Source organism: Phascolarctos cinereus, unplaced genomic scaffold (genome assembly GCF_003287225.1).
Source record: "Phascolarctos cinereus isolate Bilbo 61053 unplaced genomic scaffold, phaCin_HiC Scaffold_1;HRSCAF=81, whole genome shotgun sequence".
Lineage (NCBI taxonomy): Eukaryota > Metazoa > Chordata > Mammalia > Diprotodontia > Phascolarctidae > Phascolarctos > Phascolarctos cinereus.
In genome coordinates, this window is record NW_027555514.1 from 8,928,724 (window position 1) to 8,951,461 (window position 22,738).

Sequence of the window (22,738 nt, forward strand, 5' to 3'; positions counted from 1 at the left end):
TTTAAAAATCAAATAGCAGGTCCTGAAGGTGCTACTTCTCTATAGTTTTCTGAGGTCACTGCACCTTGACCACAAAGATGGCTGTAACAGGGGGAAAGCTAAGGATGGCTCTGGAGCTCTTAGTGCATAAGCAAATGGACCTGATTTAATCACACATAAGCCAAATATTGTGGAAACAGGATCATCCACTTGGAATTGAAAGGGGTCTTAGATGGCAACGGAAGGGAATAATCATTTATATAGCACCCACCATGTGCCAGGCACTGTTTAGGCACTTTTTTCCCCAAATACTACCTTATTTAAATCTCACAACAACTCTGCGTGGTAGGTGGTCTTATCATTCCCCTTCTAGAGCTGAGGAAACTGAAGCAAACAAGGTCTTACCAGGGTCACACAGGTAGCAAATGTCTGAGGCCAGATTTGAACTCAGATCTTCCTAACCTCAGGCCCAGCATTGTATCCACTGTACCACCCAGATGCCTCCTTAATGCACCACCTAGCTACCTCTTAGATGTCATCTAGTCCAACCAATTTTATTTTAAAATTCTTAGAAAACCAGTAAGATGCCCTGAGGTGAAGCAATCATCTTTGGAAACTCACCTTAGGAAGAAAAACAGGAAAGCCATGCAAACTGAGTGGCCAGAATCCAAAGAGCCCCAGACTCCACCTCCCCCCCACCCCACCCCACCCCCACCCCCGGATAAAGAGGTATGCCGAGGTGCTGCTGGGATCTTTCCCAATCCCATGGTTCTAGGCCATTCTTTCATGACAAAGCCTTCCCTAGCTCATTCTCAAGGGAATCCCAGGGATCCTACCCAAACATCCACTGCTCATTTTGATGGCACCTTCAGGACTTGAGTGTGTAGTAATACTGAGAGGGAAATCAAGGTCTGGGAGAAAAGTTCTGGGTACAAACAACCCCCTTGTGTCCCAGGCTCAATGAAGCCAGACTTCCCTCAACATGTGAATGCAGAAATGCAACTGTCTCCCATACAACACTTGGAAAAACAGGAAGCAGCCACAGCATCGCCCCAAGACTTCAGAGGCAACTAGGACCCCAGAACCTCATAAATCATCATTACAATCAGAAAAAATCAGTTCCTGTTCCCTGAACAGGATTAATGGAGGCCGCCAGAGGTGGATCCCCCAGAACTATTTCAGACATGACCAATCTCAACAATAGCGGTGCCTGGAGATGCCAATGTTAAAATCACTAGAGAGTTAACAGTCCCTTCTGCTGAGTTATGGATGACTTTTCAATAGGCCAGAACTCAGCTGGAACCACAAGTTAAAAGCTCAGCTTTCTCTCTCATCCATTTCTGGCAGCAGATGAGACTGGAGTGGGATACGCTCAAGATGAAGGTTATGTCACTGACGCAGACATCTGGGGAACTGCACCAGCACACTGCAAACGGACCAGCATGTCCGAGACATGCCTTCCCTACCCGGGTCCAACTGGTATAAACAAGAGAAGTGAGGGAACTCTTAAGAGAGGATGCATCAATCACTTCAATCTTCAAAAGAGATTTCCAAGTCTCTAGAGAGCCACTGACCCAGGAGAGGTGGAGGGAAGGAATTAAAAAGGAACAAAAGGCCATGAAGAGAGGAGAGCAGATACTTGCACATTCCTTGGGAAGAGAGGGAAACTCACTCTTTAAACTTTAAAATCATCACCATTATTCTTATTATTAAAAATAGGCTGATGAGTTTGGACTTTATTTGGTAGGCAATTAAAAACCACTGAAGGTTTTTTGGAATTGGAGTTGACAGAATTAAGGATGTGCTTTAGAAAGAATAATTCCAGCTGAGAACCTCATGCTCAAAAGGCTGAGACTTTCTCATGCCCACTCATCCTCACGGGTGTTACCTGGCCTATGTGATTTATCACTAATAAACTTTTCCTCTGGCTGGAGAAAAAAAAAAGGAAGGAAGGAAGGAAGGAAGGAAGGAAGGAAGGAAGGAAGGAAGGAAGGAAGGAAGGAAGGAAGGAAGGACGGACGGACAATCCCCCAGCAGGGAGTCAGACAAATTGGAAGGAAGACTACAGATAAGATGGCCCGTCAGGAGGCTGCCATCATCACACGTAGTGAGCTCCATGGCACAAGAGCAATGCACCCAGCATTTGGCACAAGGTTAACACTTAATAAAAGCTCGTTCAAATTGTTTTATAGTAATTTTGCATTTCTAATCATGCCCAGTACCTGACACTGTGCTCTCAACACAGATATTTATGGAATGGAATTGGGATTTGGTGAGTTCTCTTCTTCAAATCTGTTTCATGAGAAATTGCCCTGTTCAACAACCCCAAAGTGCTCTTTATAGCCAAATTCTAAGTCTTAATACAAATATTCTCAATGTCTGTGAACCACAGAATACCATCAGTTCTGGAAAAAACCAACAATACAAGGTCAGAGGTGGGTGGAAGGAAGCTCCATCATTCAACCGGTAAAAACTTGTGTGGGAGAAGTGACATGAAAGACATCAAAGATAAGTAGGTTCAAGATTGTGGTGGGCTGATCATGGAGCATGAGGAAAAGACAACAGATGAACATCCCCAGTGCTGGAATGGCATCTGTACCATAAGGAACAAGGCCTCCAATGAGCTGCAGGACAGTTGTGGGAGGACAAGGATGGGAACTGAACTGGACGAGAAAGCGGGGATGAGTCATACAACATCACTGAAGTGAGGGCCCATATTGATGGGCCCAGAAGCACCAACACACCATTAACCTCAGATGAGAAAATCTGGCCATGAATTCATGTTACCACTGGAAAGTTCTCCATCCCATTAAGTGTAAGGACATGGACCACAGAGACAAATCTCATATATAAGAAATCATTCTCACTACAGATGTCCCATGCAAACATAAATAAAGATCTCTGTGAGCCAGCAAACCAGTCCTACCCATGGGGGGCAGGAGAGGGGGAATTAAAAACACAACCTTTTTTTTTCCTAAAAACTGTAAATTCATGGAAACTACCCTCATCTTTTAAGCCTCTTCAAAGATGTCAACAAATAGCCAGAGATCCAGGATGTGAGATTGGCTGTGAAGGTTACCAATAATGCAGAAAGTTTCACTCAGAACCCTACATTTATACTAAGATACTAGCTACTATTTTTCAGATACAGAGAGCTGTATTTTTGTGATTTCAACCACTTTAAGCCAACTGTGGATAAAAATGCTAGCTTTATTATGCTAAAAGGTGATGGCCACTTAGAAGAAAATGTGACCACAACTTTTGGGCTTCATCCTAGTTTCTTTCTTACATGCTTCTGTGGTAGGAGCTATGCTTATTTTGTGCTGGGAGCTTTCCCCAGGAAAAGAGGCAGGTCCACCATTCTTGGATACATCTGGCTCCTCTCAGGGCCACAACCTCAGTATCTGTCAATCCTCCTCATTACCCTTTGCTCTTCCTTCACATTTTTTGTATAGATAGTTGCTCTACCAACAGGCAAACTCTTTAAGGGGAGAGGAGGGTCTTCTTGAGGCAGTTGGGTGATACCATGGATAGAGTGCTTGACTTGGTGTCAAGAAGACTTTATGTCAAATCTAGCCTCAGACACTTACCATCTGTGTCACCCTGAGCAAGTCACTTAATCTCTGTCTGCCTCAGTTCCTCATCTGCAAAATGTCGGTAATAACAGCACCAACCTTCCAGGGTTATGAGGATAAAAATGAAACAATACTTGTAAAGTGTTTTTTTAAAGTCCTCTATAAATATGAGCTATTATTTAATATAAGAGGCTTAGCCTGAAAGTAAATTTGGTGGGGTGGGGTGCAGGTAAGGGAGGGGGGTGAATTTCCTTAAAAGTTTTCCCTCAGCTCTTGCTGGCTCTCTGGAGAATGATTTCCAACAAATTGTTCTCATGGTGACATGGGAGTGGAATAGCACTTTATCCCTTTTAATCTCTGGAATTAAATAATTTTTCCTAATTAGTAAAGTTGGATTTTGATTGGATTTAAAACCTGCTGTGCTTTGAAGGAATGGATGAATAAAGCATTTAGTAAGTGTGTACTATGAGCAAAGCACTAGTCTAAAATGCCAGTGGTTAACGGAACTTAACTTTTCTGTTTTTGCAACATTGCTGCCCCTCCCAATCCCCTCAACAAGCTGACAGAATGAATTTCAAGTTCACCACCAAATAATTTTGTAGTATCCTATAACACTGAACAGGTCAGACTGAAAATCTTAAGAGTTTAAAAAATGGGGGAGGAGCACACTTTTATAGACCTCTCATGTTCAGGGAACATAATATCACAAAACTACTGGGAAAGGAACTTTATCGAACAAGAATCAGAGGATGGCTTGGCAGAAAATTGGTTCAGACCTGCATTACACACCATGTCTCATTATGAATTTCTAATGGATTAAAGACCTAATTAATCACAGTCACATTACTGAAAAACTGGAGGCAAAGGGAAGGCCTTCTCTTTCACAGCTAGAGAAAAAGGACAAATTCCAAGACAGACACAATAGAGGAGATTATAATGGATAAAACTGGAAAAGTGTTATTGAAGACAAAAAGCATTTGCACAAGTAAATTTAGTGAAGCTCAAATCAAAAGACCTATCTGGACTGTGAGGGAACATCTACAATGAACATCTCCGATAACGGTCTGGCATCTGAAATCTAAAAGGAAATCTAAAAGGAATTGACACAAACATGTAAGGGTAGGAGTCATTCCCTAATAGATGAGTGGTCAAGGGATGCAAGTAAACAGTTTTCAGGGAATAAGTGAAAATTATTGACAATAATCTAAAGGACTGTTCAAGGTCTCTAATAATCAAGGATATGAAGATTAAAGATATCACCTCATACCCATCAGACTAGCAAAGACACTGAGGAAAAAAACTAAGTGCTAGAGGACTTGGGGAACAGGCATGTTGGTTCACTGCTGGCAGAGCTGTGGATTTGCTCCAGCTGTTTGGACATAAGTGCGAAACTATGTAAGAGAAGTGCCTGAGCTGAATGTACCCATAGACTTAGGGACCATACTACCGGCTTATGCCACAGGAAGGGTCATTGCAAGAGAAGGGTTACATTCATTATAGCATACTTTGTAATGGCTAAAAGCTGGACATTAATCGTGCTATTTGAATTTGATGCAAGACTTTGTACAGCTGGGAGTTAAGGTTAGAGCTATTTCCAAGAAATATGAGAAGACTTCTATGAAAAATCCTGCCAGCCTTGAAATTCTGCAACTGACAAATATTCTAAAACATCCCCACTGGTACATGCCCACTTTAGTCATTATTCTAAGCACTCATTGGCTTGCGGTTTAAATTTCTCTTACAACCTTTACACTGGTCAAGCTTTTCTGGACCTCGGATTGCTCACGTGTAAAATGGGGACAGGGAAAGGGTCAAGGGGGAGACATGGGGCCGGACTAGAAGACCACAAGGGTCCCTTCCGGCTCTAATCATCTATGATCCTACACATCATGTTCCCACAGCCCACATCTGACCACTGTCACCCAATACCAGATCGAAGATCTATAGCTCCTCCACTGCTAATTGCTCTTCAAGAATTCCTCTCCACCTTTGTATCCCCTCCCCAACCCTCAGGTGCTAAGCCCTAATTTGAAATCCAGTCATAAGAGCTCAAGGGAAGGAATTTCTACATCTCTCAGCTCCAAAGCTATTCATTTTCCTAAGTCGGCTTTCCTTGCCAAATAACATCACAAAGAGCACAGGATTTTAGGAGATGTAACAAAACATACTTCCCCTGACATCTTTAAGAGGCCTTTTTGCCTCCTCCTTATTACAGAGTAAGTATTTCTATTGTGCATAATTTCCCATGCATTCCATTCCCCACCTTTGCTTTTCTTAACAGAAAAACACAAACACAAGAGCTTTCCAGTAATCTCCTGTAACTGAAAGATTTGTTTCCCAGGCCCCCATTTCTCTATGATACACAAAGCTTTGAATTCAGGACAAACCACAGGAAGGAAGTGACTAGCACATTGTACCCCGGCCACCTTCCTGGCCCTGCTCTACTCTGTGTCCTCTAGTTGCCTCCTCTCTTGTTTTCCTTTTGCTGGTCTTGCAGACGCCTGCTACTAGACGTCATCCACATGACATTAAGGTTGGTTTGGTTTGGTTTTTTAAGTTGTCTAGCACCATCAAAGACAGATGTTCCAATCTTGTTAAGACACAGTCCCTGAAGAGCAAGTGAGAACGAGGGAAACACTTGAAAGTAATTTGCCAACATTGTACAGTAAGGCTTCCAGGATGGCTCCACTTTCCTCAGCCTCCACTTTGGAAACTGGTGACTTCATTGAGTTCTGAAAGAAACTAACACATTCTGCTATGTGGAGTTTCTTATATTCCATTCACTCCAAAAGGTACTTATAAAGTACCTACCACGTACAAGGCTCTAACTTGGCACTAAGAATAAGAAGACAAAAACAAGATAGTCCAGAAGCAGCTCGGTGGCACAGCAGTCAGGAGGACGTGAGTTCAAATCCAGCCTCAGACACTTAACATTTACAAGCTGTGCGACTGTGGGCAAGTCACTTAACCCCAACTGCCTCACCAGGAAAAAAAAAAAAGATACCAGGCCCCCCAGATGAGCCTGGAGAAGAATACCACCACCACCACCACCCCCAGTGCAGGCACGTTCGGCAGCTCCCTTCCTACTGCTCTCTGCTTCAGGACAGAGGATGGATCAAAGGGGTAAGAAAGATCCCCTGGCTGCTCTCATTTGGGACTGCTCCAAGGAAGGAAGTTACTGGGGTCACGCAAAAACAGTAACAACAACCATAAGAGTAATAGCTAGCAATTCTATAGCACCTTAAGGACTGCAAAGTGATTTACAAATATCTCATTTGATTTTCACAACTCTGGGAGGTAGGTGCTATTATTATACCCATTTTGTAGTTGAGGAAAGTGAGGCAGATAGAGGTTAAGTGACTTGCCCAGGGTCACACAGCTAGCAAGTGTCTGACACCAGATTCCAAGGACAGGTCTTTCCTGTCCAGGTAATCAAAGGGCAAGGTGATAACTACCAGGCTCCAAGGCCAGATAGTCTAGGATACAGGAGCAGACTAGAATAGGAGCACAGGAAATGTTCATCCTGACAGCAGGAACCATAGTGTGGGGGGGGAGGACGTGGGGAGTAACACAGACCAGGAGCACTGTCCTGATGCTCCTACACCCAAAGTGAAGAGTTAGAGAAGCAGGTCATAGAAAGGCTGAGATCAAAATGACTCCGTTGGCTAGACCCCTAGGATTTGACCTAACATTCAGGCTCCACAGGCTGGGTTGATTAACCCTGCGTAAAACTTGGGAGACTTGGGTGGGATGGGCACTGTGGAATTAATCAGGCAAAAGAGAAGGCGGTCAGGGCAGCTAAGTGGCACAGTGGCTAGAGTACCAGCCCTGGAATCCGGAGGACCTGAGTTCAAATCCGGCCTCAGACACTTACTAGCTGTGTGACCCTGGACAGGTCACTTAACCCCAACTGCCTACCCAAAAAAAGAAAAAAGAGGGAGAAAGTGGTCCCAGTGTGCACAAGGCACCAGTCATGATCAACGGACAATAGTTCTGCTTGATAGCTACTAAACTCTAGTTCTGCGACACATCCTCTTCCCACTTCAGACACAGATGTGATATGTGCAAACAGGTGGCAAGGCCAAGGTACAGAGGGGCAGAGGAGCCAAAGACCAGTAGCAACGAGGCAGCTGGAATCACTTCGTGTGAGTTTGCCTCTTTCCCTCCTTGTCAAAGAACCAGGCCACGGAGAACCACTGTAAGATCAGTGATCAGCCCCACCAACATGGCTCGGTTCACACGCGACACATCACGGCTTGGAAATGGTAGTACGCTCCTCCATAACAACATTCCCAGCAGTGGATGAGTCAGAATGCCTGGTAGGAAACCAAGCATCAGCAGCAAACAGCGCCTGACCAGAAAGTGAATCAGTCAGCAAGCAATTATTAAACACCTACTACTATAAGCTGACCACTAGGGGTCGAGAATGTAAAAAGAAGGCAGTTTCCACTCTTGAGCTGTTCACAGTCTCTTGGGGGAATCAATATACACAGACAGGAAGATACCAAATATATACAAACAAACAAAAAGTAATGCGAAGGGGTGGGGGTGAGACTGACATGGCCGAAGAAGAGCACAGAGAGAAGGAAGAGGGAGATGTAGCAGGTGCAAGAGAGCTTCCTGACCCGTCTTCATAAGCCACATCTACATCATGTTACTAAAAGCACGTTGCAAAGAGTGATTGCTACTGATTCCCGCTTCTAGCATTAAGTCCATAGGACGACAGGCTTGTCAGAAAACATGAGATGATCCAAAGCACTACCGCGGCAAGTCTTCGTTGTTGGGGACCCTCCTTCCACTCCAACCACTCTGGCATTGTAGAAAGACCCGGATTCTAATTCTACCATATACAGTAGTTGAGGGATCATGAGAAAGTCACTTAGCCTCAAAAAGATAGTTTCCCCATCTATAAAATGGAGACAATCCTCTGCACCTTGGAGGGTTGCTCCTTCACCCTTCCCTCATTTACTCCACTGAACACTCTTCCTCCTCCCTGCTGCTTGCCTCAGTTTCTCCTTAATGGGTTTTCTTCTGTGACAGCCAAGTACTTCCCTCCTCGTTCTGTCTTTGTTGGCAGCGTCCTCTTGCTCCTCACATCGGCATATGTCGTCTCCCAGTCAGCGTGAGTGTGAGCCTCACAGGTGACAGCAAGGACCGGCCGTTTTGGTTCTCCTTTGTTTTCTGTTTCCACCCCCGGTGCTCAGCGTAGTGCGGCCAAATAAGGGGTTACTCGAGGATCTCACCTGCCTTCCATCATCCATCTGTTCACGTGCTGTAGCCCCTCAAGTGAGTATTAGCTCTGAAAAAGAGAGAGGTACAGGGCCTCCAAGTCGGTCCCGAGCAGCTCCTGCTCAGCTGCAGCCATCCCATCCGGCCCTCATCACTCACCTCTCCATTCTCCCACTTCCCTGCCAGAGGAAGGAGTCTGCCCTGACTGCCTCTGGTGAGAGGGGAAAGGGCTCTAATTCAGAGGAGAACAGATCACTAGGGGAGGGGGTGGTGATGAAGATAGCAGCTCTGAGAGTCACTCTGCTCTGTGGGTCTGTGTAGACAAAAAAGCCATTCTTTGTAAGAAGTTCATAGGATCACGGATCCAAAGCTAGACAGGCCCTTGGAGGGCACTGCTCCAGCCCCCTCCTTTTCCCATCTTTTCAATGGGTTTCCTGTCTTGTGTCAGAAAAAGCCCACATGCGTTGGCAGCAAGGATGGGACACAGGCTCCGTCTGTTCAAACAATCATTGGGTTCTGCCCCCTGCGCATGGGGTGTGGGCAGGCTACGGGATATGAATGCCAGTTCCTGTGCTGTAATCCTTTAATTCTGTGGTTATTATGTTCCTTTACCCAGAGGCTTAAGTGATAGGAATCTCTAAGAAGTGGAGAGATCCTTTTGTTTTGGGGGGTTTTTTGTGTATGTTTGAAAGGAAGAAGAAAAAAACGGATTTCTGCCCTTTCTACATGAATAGATATTTCTTTAAAACCCCTTGGGTTTCTCTCAGGACAGAAGTCCTTCCACCTTTCCTAGGGCCACCCAAAGTCAGAAAGATAAATCTTGGTGAACGGCCACTGCTTCCTGCTACTCTTGGGCACACACAGAGTGCAGCTAGTGCTTAAAGAAATCCCTGTCCAGCACCCAGGTCACGTGAGGCCTCACAAGCCTCTGTGTGGTGGACGGTACTGGAAGTGGGGACAAAGCCCCGTGAATGAAAGCCAACTGGCAAGAGGCTCTGTACTGGGGGCCTGCTAGCAAGACCACTCCCATCTTCACAGGACATCAAGCCTCTTGTCTGAGATCTGCTTTGTAGCAAGAAAGTTACATCCTTCCTTTAGCCCAGAAACTAGGCCAGTGTTTCATTGTGAAATGGTCATCAGACCCCCATCGGGACAAGAATCCTCAGAACTCGCCCTTCTTCCTTTGGCTCTCCTCTCCATGAGCTTTTCTCATAGTTCTTATTCTGTTCGATTATCTAGCAATCATTTCCCCCTCTGGTTTTGGACATGATTAATCGTGCTCACACACAACTGAGCCATCACTGGGATAGATCCAACTTGGTCCCAGTGAACAAGAATCTTACTTCAAATGTTTAAACTGATATTCATCGATGAAACTGGTTCACCCCGCTGTGCTCTTTCTTTGCTTTGCAGTTTTAGTTCCCTTTGTTTTCAGGCCCGAGCACACGACGTGGTTTCTGCTCCTCTGCACCGTCTAGAGCAGCGAGATGGTGCAGTGGACAAAGCAGGGAGAAGTCCGTCTGACCGCTAGACCACAGAATATGGGATACTGAGGTTATGGCTAGGTGGTACAGTGGATAGAGCACCAGGCCTGGAGTCACAAAGACTCGTCTTCTTGAGTTCAAACCCAGCCTCAGACACTTCCTAGCTGTGTGACCCTGGGAAAGTCACTTCACCCTATTTGACTCAGCTTCCTCATCTGTGAAATGAGCTGGAGTAGGCAGTGGCAAACCACTTCAGTAGCTTTGCCAAGAAAACCCAAAAGGGGGTCACAGAAAGTCAGACACAAACAACTGAAGAGCAACAACGTTGTCTGTCCAGACCCGTCACAGGCACTGCCACCTCTTCTCCAGCACAGACTGAGATGACCCCAGAACGAGGTCGGGAGCCTGCTGCTCGGCATTCCCACAGCTGTCCTGAAAGCCCCTCTCCTAGGCTGCTTTGCGCACGTCAGAACTCTCAATTAGATCCCTTTACGCTGAACTCCCTGTCCCATCCTGCTCTCAGCTGCCTCTCGCTGGCTCGGCCACAAGACTCACTCTAAGGCTGATGACCTGAAGTAAGCTCCTCATCCTCCCTCCTGCCATTCGGTACCCAGCTGGCTTCCCGGACGCTCCCAGCAGACCATCCACTATGCCCAGGGGACTGGCGGAGGCCAAGCACTCGAGCCGCCCTTCCAGATCCTCTGCTGCTGGGAACCATGCTGGCACCACACAGCTTCTTGACTGACTTTTCAGCTAACAAAGCACTCACACTGTACCTCCCTAGACAACGTGCTGCCTATTCAGAAAACATCAAGGCAGCCATTCAAGCCAGCAAGAAGCACCGGCTCTGTGACAAGCACCGAGGTGGGTGCTGAGGACACACAGAAAAATGGGACACAGTATTTCCCTCAAAGTGATTCCATTCTAGGAGAAACGCACCTCAGCCCCCACGGCCCATCCTCCACAAAGCCGCCAAAGTGATCTCCCCAAAGTGCCGGCATGACCACGCCACTCCTCCAGTCCAGGCGCTCCAGCGGCTCCCTCTCACTTCGAGAATCAACCATAATCAGCTCCTCCATTTCCTGTTTGAAGCTCTCCTGACCTGGCCCCAACCTCTCTCCTCTCATTCAGAATAGATGTTTCCTAACACTGCTCCTAACAACCTCCAAAGGAAGGAAGGACCGTAACAGAGCTCCGCTGCTCACAAACAACCAAACCAGGCTCCAGAGGACCAGTGATGAAGGCCGTCAGCCGCCTCCAGGCCACGCCAGGCTGCAGACCCACACGCTGTCTGTAGGACCGCCAAATGTGGGAAGCTGTTTTGCTTGACAATGAATATTTATTAGTAGGATTTCCTTTTTTTGTTTCCAGTGAGGGGGTGGGAGAAAGAGAAAATAAGTGCCTACAAACTGAAAATAAAACATTGCAATAGCTGCTTATTAAGCATTTGCTTAAAATACACAGCTTCATAACATGACACTCCTTCCCATATACTACAGTGTAGTACCAGGCATGGGGAACCCACAGCCTCGAGGCCACATGGGGCCCTCTAGGTCCTCAAGTGGGGCCCTCTGACTGAACCCAAACTTCACAGAACAAATCCGGATTTGTTTCCATGCCAGTAAACTCCTAGGCAGCTAGGTGGTGCAATCAGTCAGTCATAAACATTTACCAAGCACCCGCTAAGCATCAGACCCTGTGCTAAGCACTGGGGATATGAAGACAAAAGATGCCCCTGCCCTCCAAAAGCTCCCAGTTAAATGAGAAAGAGATAACTAGCAGCACTGCAAGAAGCAGGGCCCAGCTGTGTCACTAAGAAGACGTCTGGGGAGGTCATTAAGCTCGGTCCTGAACCTCTCTATAATGCTTCCTGACAAGTGGTTATTCCGCCTGCTTTTGAAGACCTCCAATGACGGGTAACTCCCTACTTCACTTCTGACTCTCCCAGACTTTGCCACTGTGACCCAGCTGCCTTTTCACCCTGACGCTTCCCTCCAAGCCTGGGGCCTTCTCGCCCTAAAATACCCCTCTGCCACTCCAGCTCCACCTCCCCTTTTTAAGCTCCTTCTGGGAGCCTCCAATTTTATGACGGGACCAGGGCCATCCGTGTTTCGTTCCCCTCCCTGTTGTGATTCTGACTCTCTGGACTCCAAGTCCTCTCACAGGTACCTTCCCCACCCCACCTTCTTGTTTCCCTTTTGTGCGTGGTTCCCCCCATTAGAATGTAAACTCCTAGAGGGCAGAGGCCGTTTTTCTTTTTACCTGTATTTAGTTATCAGCACTTAACACGGGGCCTGGCAGACGGCAGGGGGTAACAGTAGTAGGTGTCTCAGGGTTCTAGGCTTGGTTCTGGCCCCGTGGTGCTGACTAGGTGCCACTTGCCCTAGTGACGTGGGGGTGGGGAACCTTCGGGGCCAGTCCTTCATCTGAAAGCATCCTCCCAGTGCAGCCCCTGGCCTGGAACACCGCCTATTTTGTATCACAATTCTCTTTGTGCATGTCACAGTCTTTTCTCCAGTGGTATGTAAACTTCTAGAGGGCTGGGATTGCCTCCATTTGCCTTCATCTCTGCAGCATCTGGCTGAGCCCGACACAGGAAGTGCTTAAGAAACATCACTAGAACTGGAGACAGCACAGAGGAAAGAACCAACACTCTAGTCAGAGGACGTGGGTTTGAATCCTACCTCCGTGACCAGGGGCCTCAGTCTCCTTATTTATAAAATGAATGTGACAGAACATGCCACATCATGGTCTCCGAGTTCCTTCTTTCCACAAAACTGCTCATTCAAGGAATGGAAGTAAATGAGACACAGGCCCACGGCCCCTTGAGAAGGAGTGTCTGGCGGAAGAGAGATGGGCCCCAAGAACAATCTCTACAGAAGGAGACTCTTTGTCCCTCCAACGCCCCAGTCCTGCCCCTGCTGTACAGGGAAAGTCAGGAATAAGAAGAATCTGCCCAGAGGACCAAGTATCCTGGGTTACAGAAAACTGGAACGCCCTGAGGCTAGGGGCTCTCTCACTGTTGTCTTTATACCCCCACAGCCTGGCAATAGAAGGTCCTCAATTACATGTTTAGGGATTGAACTGCACCAAGGCACAGTGAGTCAGTCAGTCAACATACATTTTTAAGCACCTACTATGTGTCAGGCACAGCTGTAAGCACCAGAAACACCAGCGAAGGCCCTCAGGGAACTCACAGTCTAGACAACATTTAAACACATGTTTAACATTAACAGAGCAAACAGCTCTGTACCAACAAGCCAGACGCAGGATTGAATCAGAGATAATCAACAGAGGGAATGTGCTGGATTGGAATGAAGAAGGATCAGGAAAGACTTCCTCTAGAAAGTGAGCCGGATCCACCCTTGAAGGAAGTGAAGAGACCCAGGAGATGGAAATGAGGAGGATTCCAGGTATGGGGACAGCCAGGGCAAACATCTGGAGTCGGGAAAATGGAGTGTCTTGGATAAAGAACAGTTACTGGTTCTCAGGACTGGAAGGGGAGGAGGGGGCCAGGTTATACAGAGCTTTGAGAGCCAAACAGAGCACTCTGTATCATATCCTGGAGATGACAGGGAGCCACTGAAGTTTACGGAGTACAGGGGTGATGTGATCAGGGCTGCACTTCAGGAAAATCTCTTAGGAGGATGGACGGGAGTGGGGAGAAACTTGAGGCAGGGAGATGTCCCATCCCCAGAAGCTCTTGCAATAGTGCAAGGTGATGGGGGCAGTGTCAGAGGAGAAAATGAGGCGTACTTGAGAGATGCTGCAAAGGTGAAATCAACAGGCATTGGCAACAGGTTGGACATGGGGAATGACAGAGAGCAAGGAGTCAAGATGCCTCCTACCTGTGAGCCTGAGGGACCAGGAGGATGGTGTTATCATCTCAAGTAATGGAAGGTAGGAGGGGTGGAGGACTTGGGGGAAAGACAGTGGATGCCATGTTTGAGCATATGATGCCAACTGGACATCTGGTTTGAGACGTCTGAAGGCAGATGGAGATGTGAGATTGGAGGTCAGTGGGTTAGGGATGGATATGTGTTATCTGAGAAGCATCAGCATAGAGATGGTCATTAAATCCACGGAAGCTGATGAGATCACCAAGTAAAGTAGTATAGAAGGAGAAGAGGACCCTGGGAGAACCATGAGGGACTGCCACAATTAGAGGGCATGATCTGGAGGAGGACTGAGCAAGGGAGACAAAGAAGGAAGGCTCAGAGAGGTGGGAGGAGAACGAGGAGAGGGCGGGGTGCCCTGAAAACCTGGAGTAAAGACAGTATCAAGGAGGAGAGAGTGACCAATAGTGTCAGCGGTGGCAGAGAGGTCAAGGGGAATGAGGACTGAGAAAAGGCCATTAGATTCGGCAACTAAGAGATCACTGCTAACTCTGGAGAGAGAAGGTCTAGGGTAAAACCGAATATTTTTATCTATAAAGAACAGAAAGTAAGCCTATAGTAAAACAATCTCAGCTCCAACATGGTTCGCCAATTTTTGTTCAAAACAGGTAGGCATGTTGTTTTTAATAAAGTTTCATTCAATAAGACAAAAACCAAGCACATCCCCTTGAAAGCTGTCAATTCTTACCTGACAATAAGCTCTGTAGATCACATCAAAGAGGAAAGCCTGGGGCATTTCACTGGCCCGGTGCTTGGCCCGGTCTAATGACTGGTCTAAACAACCATCTGCAGAAGGAGTAATGACCGTGGACACGAGAGGCCGGATAGCTCCTGCTGCCTGTGGAGTAAAGAGAAAGTAGCAAATGATGCTTTGTACCTTGAGAGCTTGGGAAAGGAGACGTCTGCACTCCCGATATCGACAACCACCTTGAATTTGGGGTCCGTCTAGCGTGCTCCCTCAAAGAAGCACTGGGTGAGGGATCTGTTAGGATATCCAGGAGCCAGCCCCACAGCAGCACTGTGAAGGGACAACAGAAGATTTTCCATTCTAGGTTCAGCATTTGAATCAATTATTTGTGATCAATTAAAAAGCCCACTCACTCCCGAGGAGTCTGAGGTGTTCACCGATGAGAAAGAAAGAAGTGTGTTGGGAAAGAGACTCAGTGCAATGCGGACAGAGCTAATCACAAAACCAAAAGTGAACTAACGTGCATGTACAAAATGTCATTGACACTACGCAATTCAGCAAATTCAAGACATATCTTTGGAGTCTCTGAGACAGGAATCAACAGTGACATGAAACACAGGCTGTCTCCAGGCCTTGCTCTAATTTCTAGGAAAAGCCAAGGTTTTTCAGGCATTTCCTTGGTCCTCACTCCCCTCACAGGCAGTCCCTCCTCAAGCAAAGCCTCGCAAACATCCAGTGTTCTGGTGGTAACTGGGCTTCATTAACAGATGCTTTAGGCCTTCCTTTTTTGGAAGACAAGAGGTGGATCACATACACCCACACCTCCACACCCTGCCTTCAAAGGAAGGGAGAGGCAGAGTTGGACGGACCTCAGTCGTGAGATGGTCTAACTCCCTTATTTTACAGAGAATACTGAGGACCAGAAAAGTCAAAGGACTTGCTATCATAACTGTCAGATAAAAGATCTGAACCGGGTACTCTGCCTCCAGAGCTGGCACCTCCACCACCCCACGGCACCTCCCACAATCTTCTCGTCTGACCCTCTCCTTTGACAGAGGAAACAGCGGGCTGTCCCACAAGATGAAGAACTCAGCCAAGAGCTGATCATCAGAAGTTGGACTGAAGCCTCTGGAGGCAGAGCCAGGCTTCTCTCCACCGCCATACCATCCCACTTCTCCCTCCGACTTCCTCTGACCCATGTGTGCTGCTTCCCACGTCCAAGGGTGAACATGCACACAAATAATGAAGCCTCATGACAATGACTGTCAGGATGCAGGACGTTACTGGACAGGCTGCCTCCAAATAAGGTCCTCTGAGTCTTTCATCAATTAAACACACATCCTGAGGAGTCCAAGAAGGCCTCCCCTAATCCAGGATGAGGCTCTGTCCCAGCTAGCAGTGAAACAAAGGGCAAGGTATTCAAGAGGAAACAACAATCAGCAAATTCATGAACCGTGACTGTTCTTAATTGTAGAAATAGAAACAACTGCTCATTTCCCTAAGTAGTCACACTCAGATGGTGGGTAAGGACTTAGACACCTGGAAGTAAGCCTGGGTCCACACCATGAAACATCATTCACACGGGAAATTCAAACATACTCTCGTTTACTTGTGTGTCCCAAGAGCAAACTGTCTTCACGGCAGCAGCAGAAACAGAAGCACAGATTTGTTGTTGCTGTTATCATTCTTCTTCTTACTCCTTTTCTTCTTCCTCTTCTTCTGTTTTCTGACTCTTAGTGACTCCATTCGGGGTTTTCTTGACAAAGATACTAGAATGGTTTGCCATTTCCTTCTCCAGCTCATTTTACAGATGAGGAAACTGAGGCAAACAGGATGAAGTGACTTGCCCAGGGTCTCATTAAGTGTCTAAGGCCAGATCTGAATTCAGGAAGATAAGTATTCCAGATTCCAAGTCCAGTGCTATATCCACTACCCCACCTACCTACCCCACTGAAAACTGTAAAGCCCTATACAAGTACAGTAAGCTGGGCCCCTGTGTGCCTGCCACACTGCATACACTGTCCTTCCTTCTGTTTGCTGACTGAATAACCTTGACAGGAGAGGAAGACACAGGTGAAAAGTCTGATTTCAAGTACTCTCTTTAAATTTATACAGACAGAGAGGGCAAAATAACTGTATTACAGGCTAAATTCAGCTGGAGTCATGAAACAAATACTATTTTTTTAAGGGGTGAAAGCGACAATAGTTTGATCATATTTAAAAGCACCATCCTATGGCATAGTGAAAGGAAAACAGTCTATTTCATTGACCATCCAAAGAAAGAAAGAAAAAATAAACCTAGAGCTATATGACTAAGAGGCTCTTCATTCATAGGAACTCCCTGGGGCTTGGGAGCCCCCACTGCAGGGGAGCCCATTTACACGTAGCTCAACAGACAATCAGGACTACTGCCAAGGGGAATTATTGGACTGGATGACTTCCAAGGTCACTTCTAGCTTGAAATCTCTGATCCTATGATCTCTAATCCCCTGGACTCCCCTCTGCACTAAGTTGATAAGATATAAATAATAACTACTTTATCAGGATGCCTTGCCACAAATGTGCACAGTGAAGCAAAAAAAGAAAAAGAAAAATCCCAGATAGGCCGCGTTCAAAATTATCTCATTTTCCATCTTTATCATCACTTAAAATTTTTATCATACACTAGTTTATTGGCAAGTTGTTATTAAGATCTCCTTGGGAAATTACCAAGATGAGCTCTGACTCCAAGCTCAGAAGCTCAGCACCCAAGCATCCAGTGACTACTGTCTGCTCGTCCTGATTCACTCAGATATTTCCAAATCCAAGCAAGGGAAGTCATCAGAGCCTGTGAGATGAAGGGTCTCTACCTTCAACCATCCGTGTCCAAAATTTAAACAATCTTAGGCAATGATCTCTCTTACAGGTAGTGACATGTGGCTTTCCCTCCCAGACACCCGAGATCCTGTTAATGACGAGAGCCCACAGAATGAGGCCTCCCACCTCATAACCACCACTGCAACTCTCTGGGTTGTCTTCATTGAAAGACTACTTATTACAAGTTTACAGACTGGCATCTTCGAAGGTAAAACAATCGCTAGTAAGCACAAGATTAAAAAATCTCACATTTTCAGACGGACACTTTCACTGCATCCTTTGAATAACATCAACTGGATAGAAATGTCATTCATTAAAAGCACCTCCAGCAGAGCACCAAGGTTTGACTGCCCAAAGTGAGCAGTCAATATCCAAGTAGAGCTCAGAAATGTTTACAAGGTTGAAGCCACCATTTTATTTTCAATATACTTTTTATTTTGTTAAATATCTCTAAATCACATGTAAAAAGATTTCTTTTTTTTCAATTTTTTCAATTTTGAATTCTAAATTCCTGCCTCCCTCCTGCCCCTCCCCCACCCCTTGAGAAGGCAAGCAGAATGATATCAATTATACAGAAATCATGCAGAACGTATTTTCATATTAATCATGTTACAAAAGAAAAAAAAACATGTTACAGAAAAAAAAACAATAAAAATAAGGAAAATGTTAAAAGTCTGTGTTCAGAGTCCATCAGTTCTCTCTCTGGAGGTGGATATAAGTTATCTTCTTATTAACTACATTTTCCTCCTGGAGAAAACAAAAGAAAAGGTACTACTATTCCACTTTCCTTCTAACTTGCTTCAGAGTGACTTAGGCTGCCATTTGGGGCCTTACAGATATAAAAGAGTTACTTGCCCTAGAGATAATCACCACATACTAAGTTAACAATGCAATTATATAGAACAAACTTTCATTAAGGATGCTGTACTTGGCCAGCCCTGGGCTAGGCAACGGCAGACAAAGGCAAAACTGAAATAGTCCCTGCCCTCGGAGACCTTATATTTTAAAATAAGTAAAAACAGCACGGTGAGGATTCCCTCCATCAGGATAGGGAAGCATAGGGGCTAGTCCTGTGACTGCATCAGGACAGGGAAGTCCTGGATGAGGACATGCCTCCCACCAACGCAGGCTAGCAACTTACGGTTCTACAGAAGGTAAAAGAGAAAAATTAATCATCATAATCATTGCCACTAACCTAGATAACTCTTGTAATACATTCTATAGATTCTATCTACTTCTCTCTCTTTTCCTACTTAAATTTGTTTATTCTTCAAGCATGAGCACTCTAGATAAATAAAAATAAGCTTATCATTCTTTTTTTATTTTAATGACTAGGATTTGCCCAGAGTCTTCCAGCAAGTATGAGCCACAGGCAACACTCACACCCAGGTTTTCCCTTCCCCAAAGCCAGTGTCTGACCACTAGACTGCCCTGTCTCTCCTATCACAAGCAGCTGGTACAATCTCTATCTTATTCTATAGGTGGCCACTAGCCCTTGGCAGACTATGTTGGTTTTGGGGCTTCTCTGGGAATTCACGGCTCTTCTAAGGCTTCCCTGTGGCCCCACAGTAATGACAACCTGGTGTCCTGGGAATAGAATCAACCTTGAAGCTCAGGCCCTCAGGGCCCCAGATTGACCAGCCTTGTGCCCCATCCCTCAGTCAAACTGTGCATCAGTGCATCTCAGACAGCCCACAGAGAAGCCGGGATCCTTGATATCTCAAACCGAGCCAAGCTAAGGGGAATGTGGTCATTTGCCTTGCTCTGATCTACCTGAGAAATGTAGTAGAGGAAGACAAGAAAGCTGACTGACATTCCAGACGGGTGCTGGCCAAAACAGAGTAACAGGAGATGTGACCTCTCTTCCATTCATGCCACCCAAGACTACATTCTCATTTTGGGAGCCAGGTCACATGCCTGGCTGATACTAGACTTGCAAACTACTCAAACCCATTCACAAAACGTGGCAGCCAGAAGAGAGCTTGGTGACCACCTATGGCATTTCTCTGCCCCCATCAACCCATATGACAGATGAGCAAACCAAGGCCCAGGGAGCTGTAGCAGTTTGCCACGGCCAGCATCCTGATCTCCTGACCCCAGTCAAGTCTACATCCCACGTTCTCGAGACACAAGGGAACTCACTTTCTACTCCCTTAATTCCAACTAATGGTGATGCCTGATACTGCAGAGCTTTCATTTCTAATTATGATAAACCTCCTCGTCATCATTTGGCCAGGACTTCACAGGCACAGCAAGTAAAGGCCCAGCAGACTGGCCCTGGAAGGGACCACTGGGCAGCCACCAGAAGCACAGCTCTTCCAGGGAGGCTCTTCAAGGTCAGCTGAACGATGATCTCCCCAACAATGCAACAAGCCAGCTGTCACGCAGCCTTCAATTAAAGGCCTCTGATGGGAAGGGATGATGATGTCAACAAATACTCAAGCAGCACCTGCTAAGTACCAGTGCTTTACAAACATCGTCTCAGGAACCTGCCACTCCCCAGGCAATCTGCTGTCCCTTGGCAGAGTGCTGATTTCGGGAAGTTTTCTTGCTATCAAGTATTTAGTGATCTCCATCCACTGTTCCTAGTTTTTCTCTCTGGTCCCACAGAGTATAAGAGAGTCCTCTCCCCAACCCCTCAATAGAAAAATAAGGAAACTAAGTCCAAAAGTAAGCTAAGCTGCTTACAGGGGGCTACCCTGGGAAAGCTACAGTGTCAGAAATTAGGACTGGAAGGGAATTGAGAAACCACCTAGCCAAACCCCCTCATTTTACAAATGAGGAAACCAAGGCCCACAAAGGGGAATGAGCATCTTTAGAGAGGAGAACACTAAAGTTTGATGACCTTCCCCAGGTCACACAAGTAGTGATCGCACACAAACCACTAATGGTTAGATGGTCACTGGCTGGAGACATTACAGAGGGGATGACTGGCCCCTCCCAACTTTGATCCCAACCCAAATCCTCTGATTCTAACTATGGGGAACATTCCACTACACACCTCTTCCTCTCATTAAACACTGCTCTGCAAAGCCCAGTCTGGTCCACGATCTCCCATGCTAGCCCACGGAAGCTTTCAGAACCCTTACTTGTCTCAGGAAGCCTCTTCCCAAGCCTCTGCAGATTAGCTCCAATTTATCCTTTCTGTGGCTTGTTTGTTCTGAGCTGCTTACGGGCTACTCCCCAATTGGACTGGGAGTTCCTTGAGGGCAGGGACAATCTTTTGCCTCTCTTTGTATTCCTAGGACTTAGCACAGTGCCAGGCACATTGTAGATATTTTATGTTTGCCGACTGACACAACTTTCTAATGAATCCCAAGGTCTGAAAAGGGACCTTTGGGCAGAACTGAAAGTAAAAGCAAGGGGTAAGAAGGCACCAAGAGTGAAGTGACCTGGGGTCAAGAGTCCTGGACAAGGAACGAACTGAAGGAGGACTGAGCCTCGCACCATCTCGAGCTGGGTCTGCATCTCCCACCATTCCCCTCCCTCTGTGCCATTTAGCAGTCAGTGGCCCAGGACACATGGGAAATTGTCCAGACAGCTACAAGGAAAGAGTCAGATCACTAACAGAATTATCCACTAATTATTTTCATCTTTTATTGTCATCATTGCTCACAGCCCTTGGAGGGCGAGTGCTGCAAACCTATTGGCAGGAGATGGTCACTGGGGACCTAGCATCAAAGGAACAGTTTCAAGACGAGGCCAGAGTTCAGAAGCCTGATCTGTCCAACCAATGATGAAGCGGCCTTCTGAATGGAGTCAGGGACAATTTCAGAGAGCTCCTCCAGGCCTGACTTATGGGCTTCACTCAGGACAGATGCACAGTGTGACAATCCTACAAGGCCATTTTGAGTCCTAAACGAGGGGCTTGGCCGGCTCTGGAGGGAACAACAATTGGTTTTCATCCCTCCCTAAAACGTTAAAGTTCTCTATGTTAGGGTCACGTATTTGGGGTGAGAAAGGCTACTCCGTCCCATACCCTGATCCTAAACCTAGGGAGAGAACTGAGGCCAGGAGGGGGCTCAGGACTTGCCCCAAATCCCCCAGGCATTTAAGCATCAAAGCTGGAATTCAGATCTTCTGACTGCAAATTTCACGTTTTTTCCTAACCACGTTCCTGGTCAAAGGCTCACGCGCTCATCTAAATACAGCAGTAGCTAGAATCCCTGACTTGTTCAACGGGTGCCCTAAAATGGCAGGCAGCCCGGCAGGGAAACCTGGGTTTGTGATCAGAGGAGCTGGGTTCAAATCCCAGCTCTGCCACTTACAAGTGACAAGACACTCCCCTTGTCCGGGCCTCAGTTTCTTCCCATGTAAATGTGAGGGGATTGGACCAGGTGGCACATCCGTGAGATTCCAATGCAGATGCTCCTACCCTGGGGTCCGAAGACCTCTCCCTGACAAGGAGACCGAGAAGAGATTCCAGGGGATCCGTGGCCTTGATGGGGGGAACGGGTCTTTTCTCACTAACTGTTGATTTCCTTTGCAATCCTATGGAGTTTATTTTGTGCATTTAAAGACCCGACTGGGAGAAGAGGCCCGCAAGCTCCAGGAGCTGGGCCTGACCCCAAAAAGGGAAGTCCCCTGCCCTGGAGCCACCGACCCTCCGAGGGCCCGTTTCTCTCATCCAGTGCTTGAGAGCGGCAGACCACAAGCGGACACCACCCAACGCTCATCGCTTGCTTTCCACTCTTAGCATCCACTTGTAGTATACAGTAACAAGAGTTGGCAGCGAAGGAAAACAAGCACTCGTTAAGCACCTACTGTGTGCTACACACTTAAAGACCTCACTCGATGCCCACAACAACCCTGGGAGGCAAGCACTATCATTACGCCCATTTTAGATTTGAGGCAACTGAGGAACACAGAGGTTTCACTGACTTATGCAGGGTCACGGAGCAGGGAAGTGCCACAGGCCAGATCTGAACTGAGGTCTTCCAAACTCCTTGCCCAGAGCTCTACCCGCTGCCCCACACAGCTGCCTCTTTCTATTCCCCTCAAACTCAGAAGATAACATACAACCAAACAGCC

The 22,738-nt window shown here is 46.7% G+C and overlaps 1 protein-coding gene across 1 annotated transcript in view; it reads right to left on the minus strand.

Moving 5' to 3' along the window:
- The window catches only part of CRPPA (CDP-L-ribitol pyrophosphorylase A), a 256,432-nt gene that overhangs the window by 228,071 nt on the left and 5,623 nt on the right, over positions 1 to 22,738 (minus strand). The window contains 1 exon segment of the mRNA XM_078150658.1: positions 14,852 to 15,001. Coding sequence (XP_078006784.1) covers positions 14,852 to 15,001 — 150 coding nt within the window.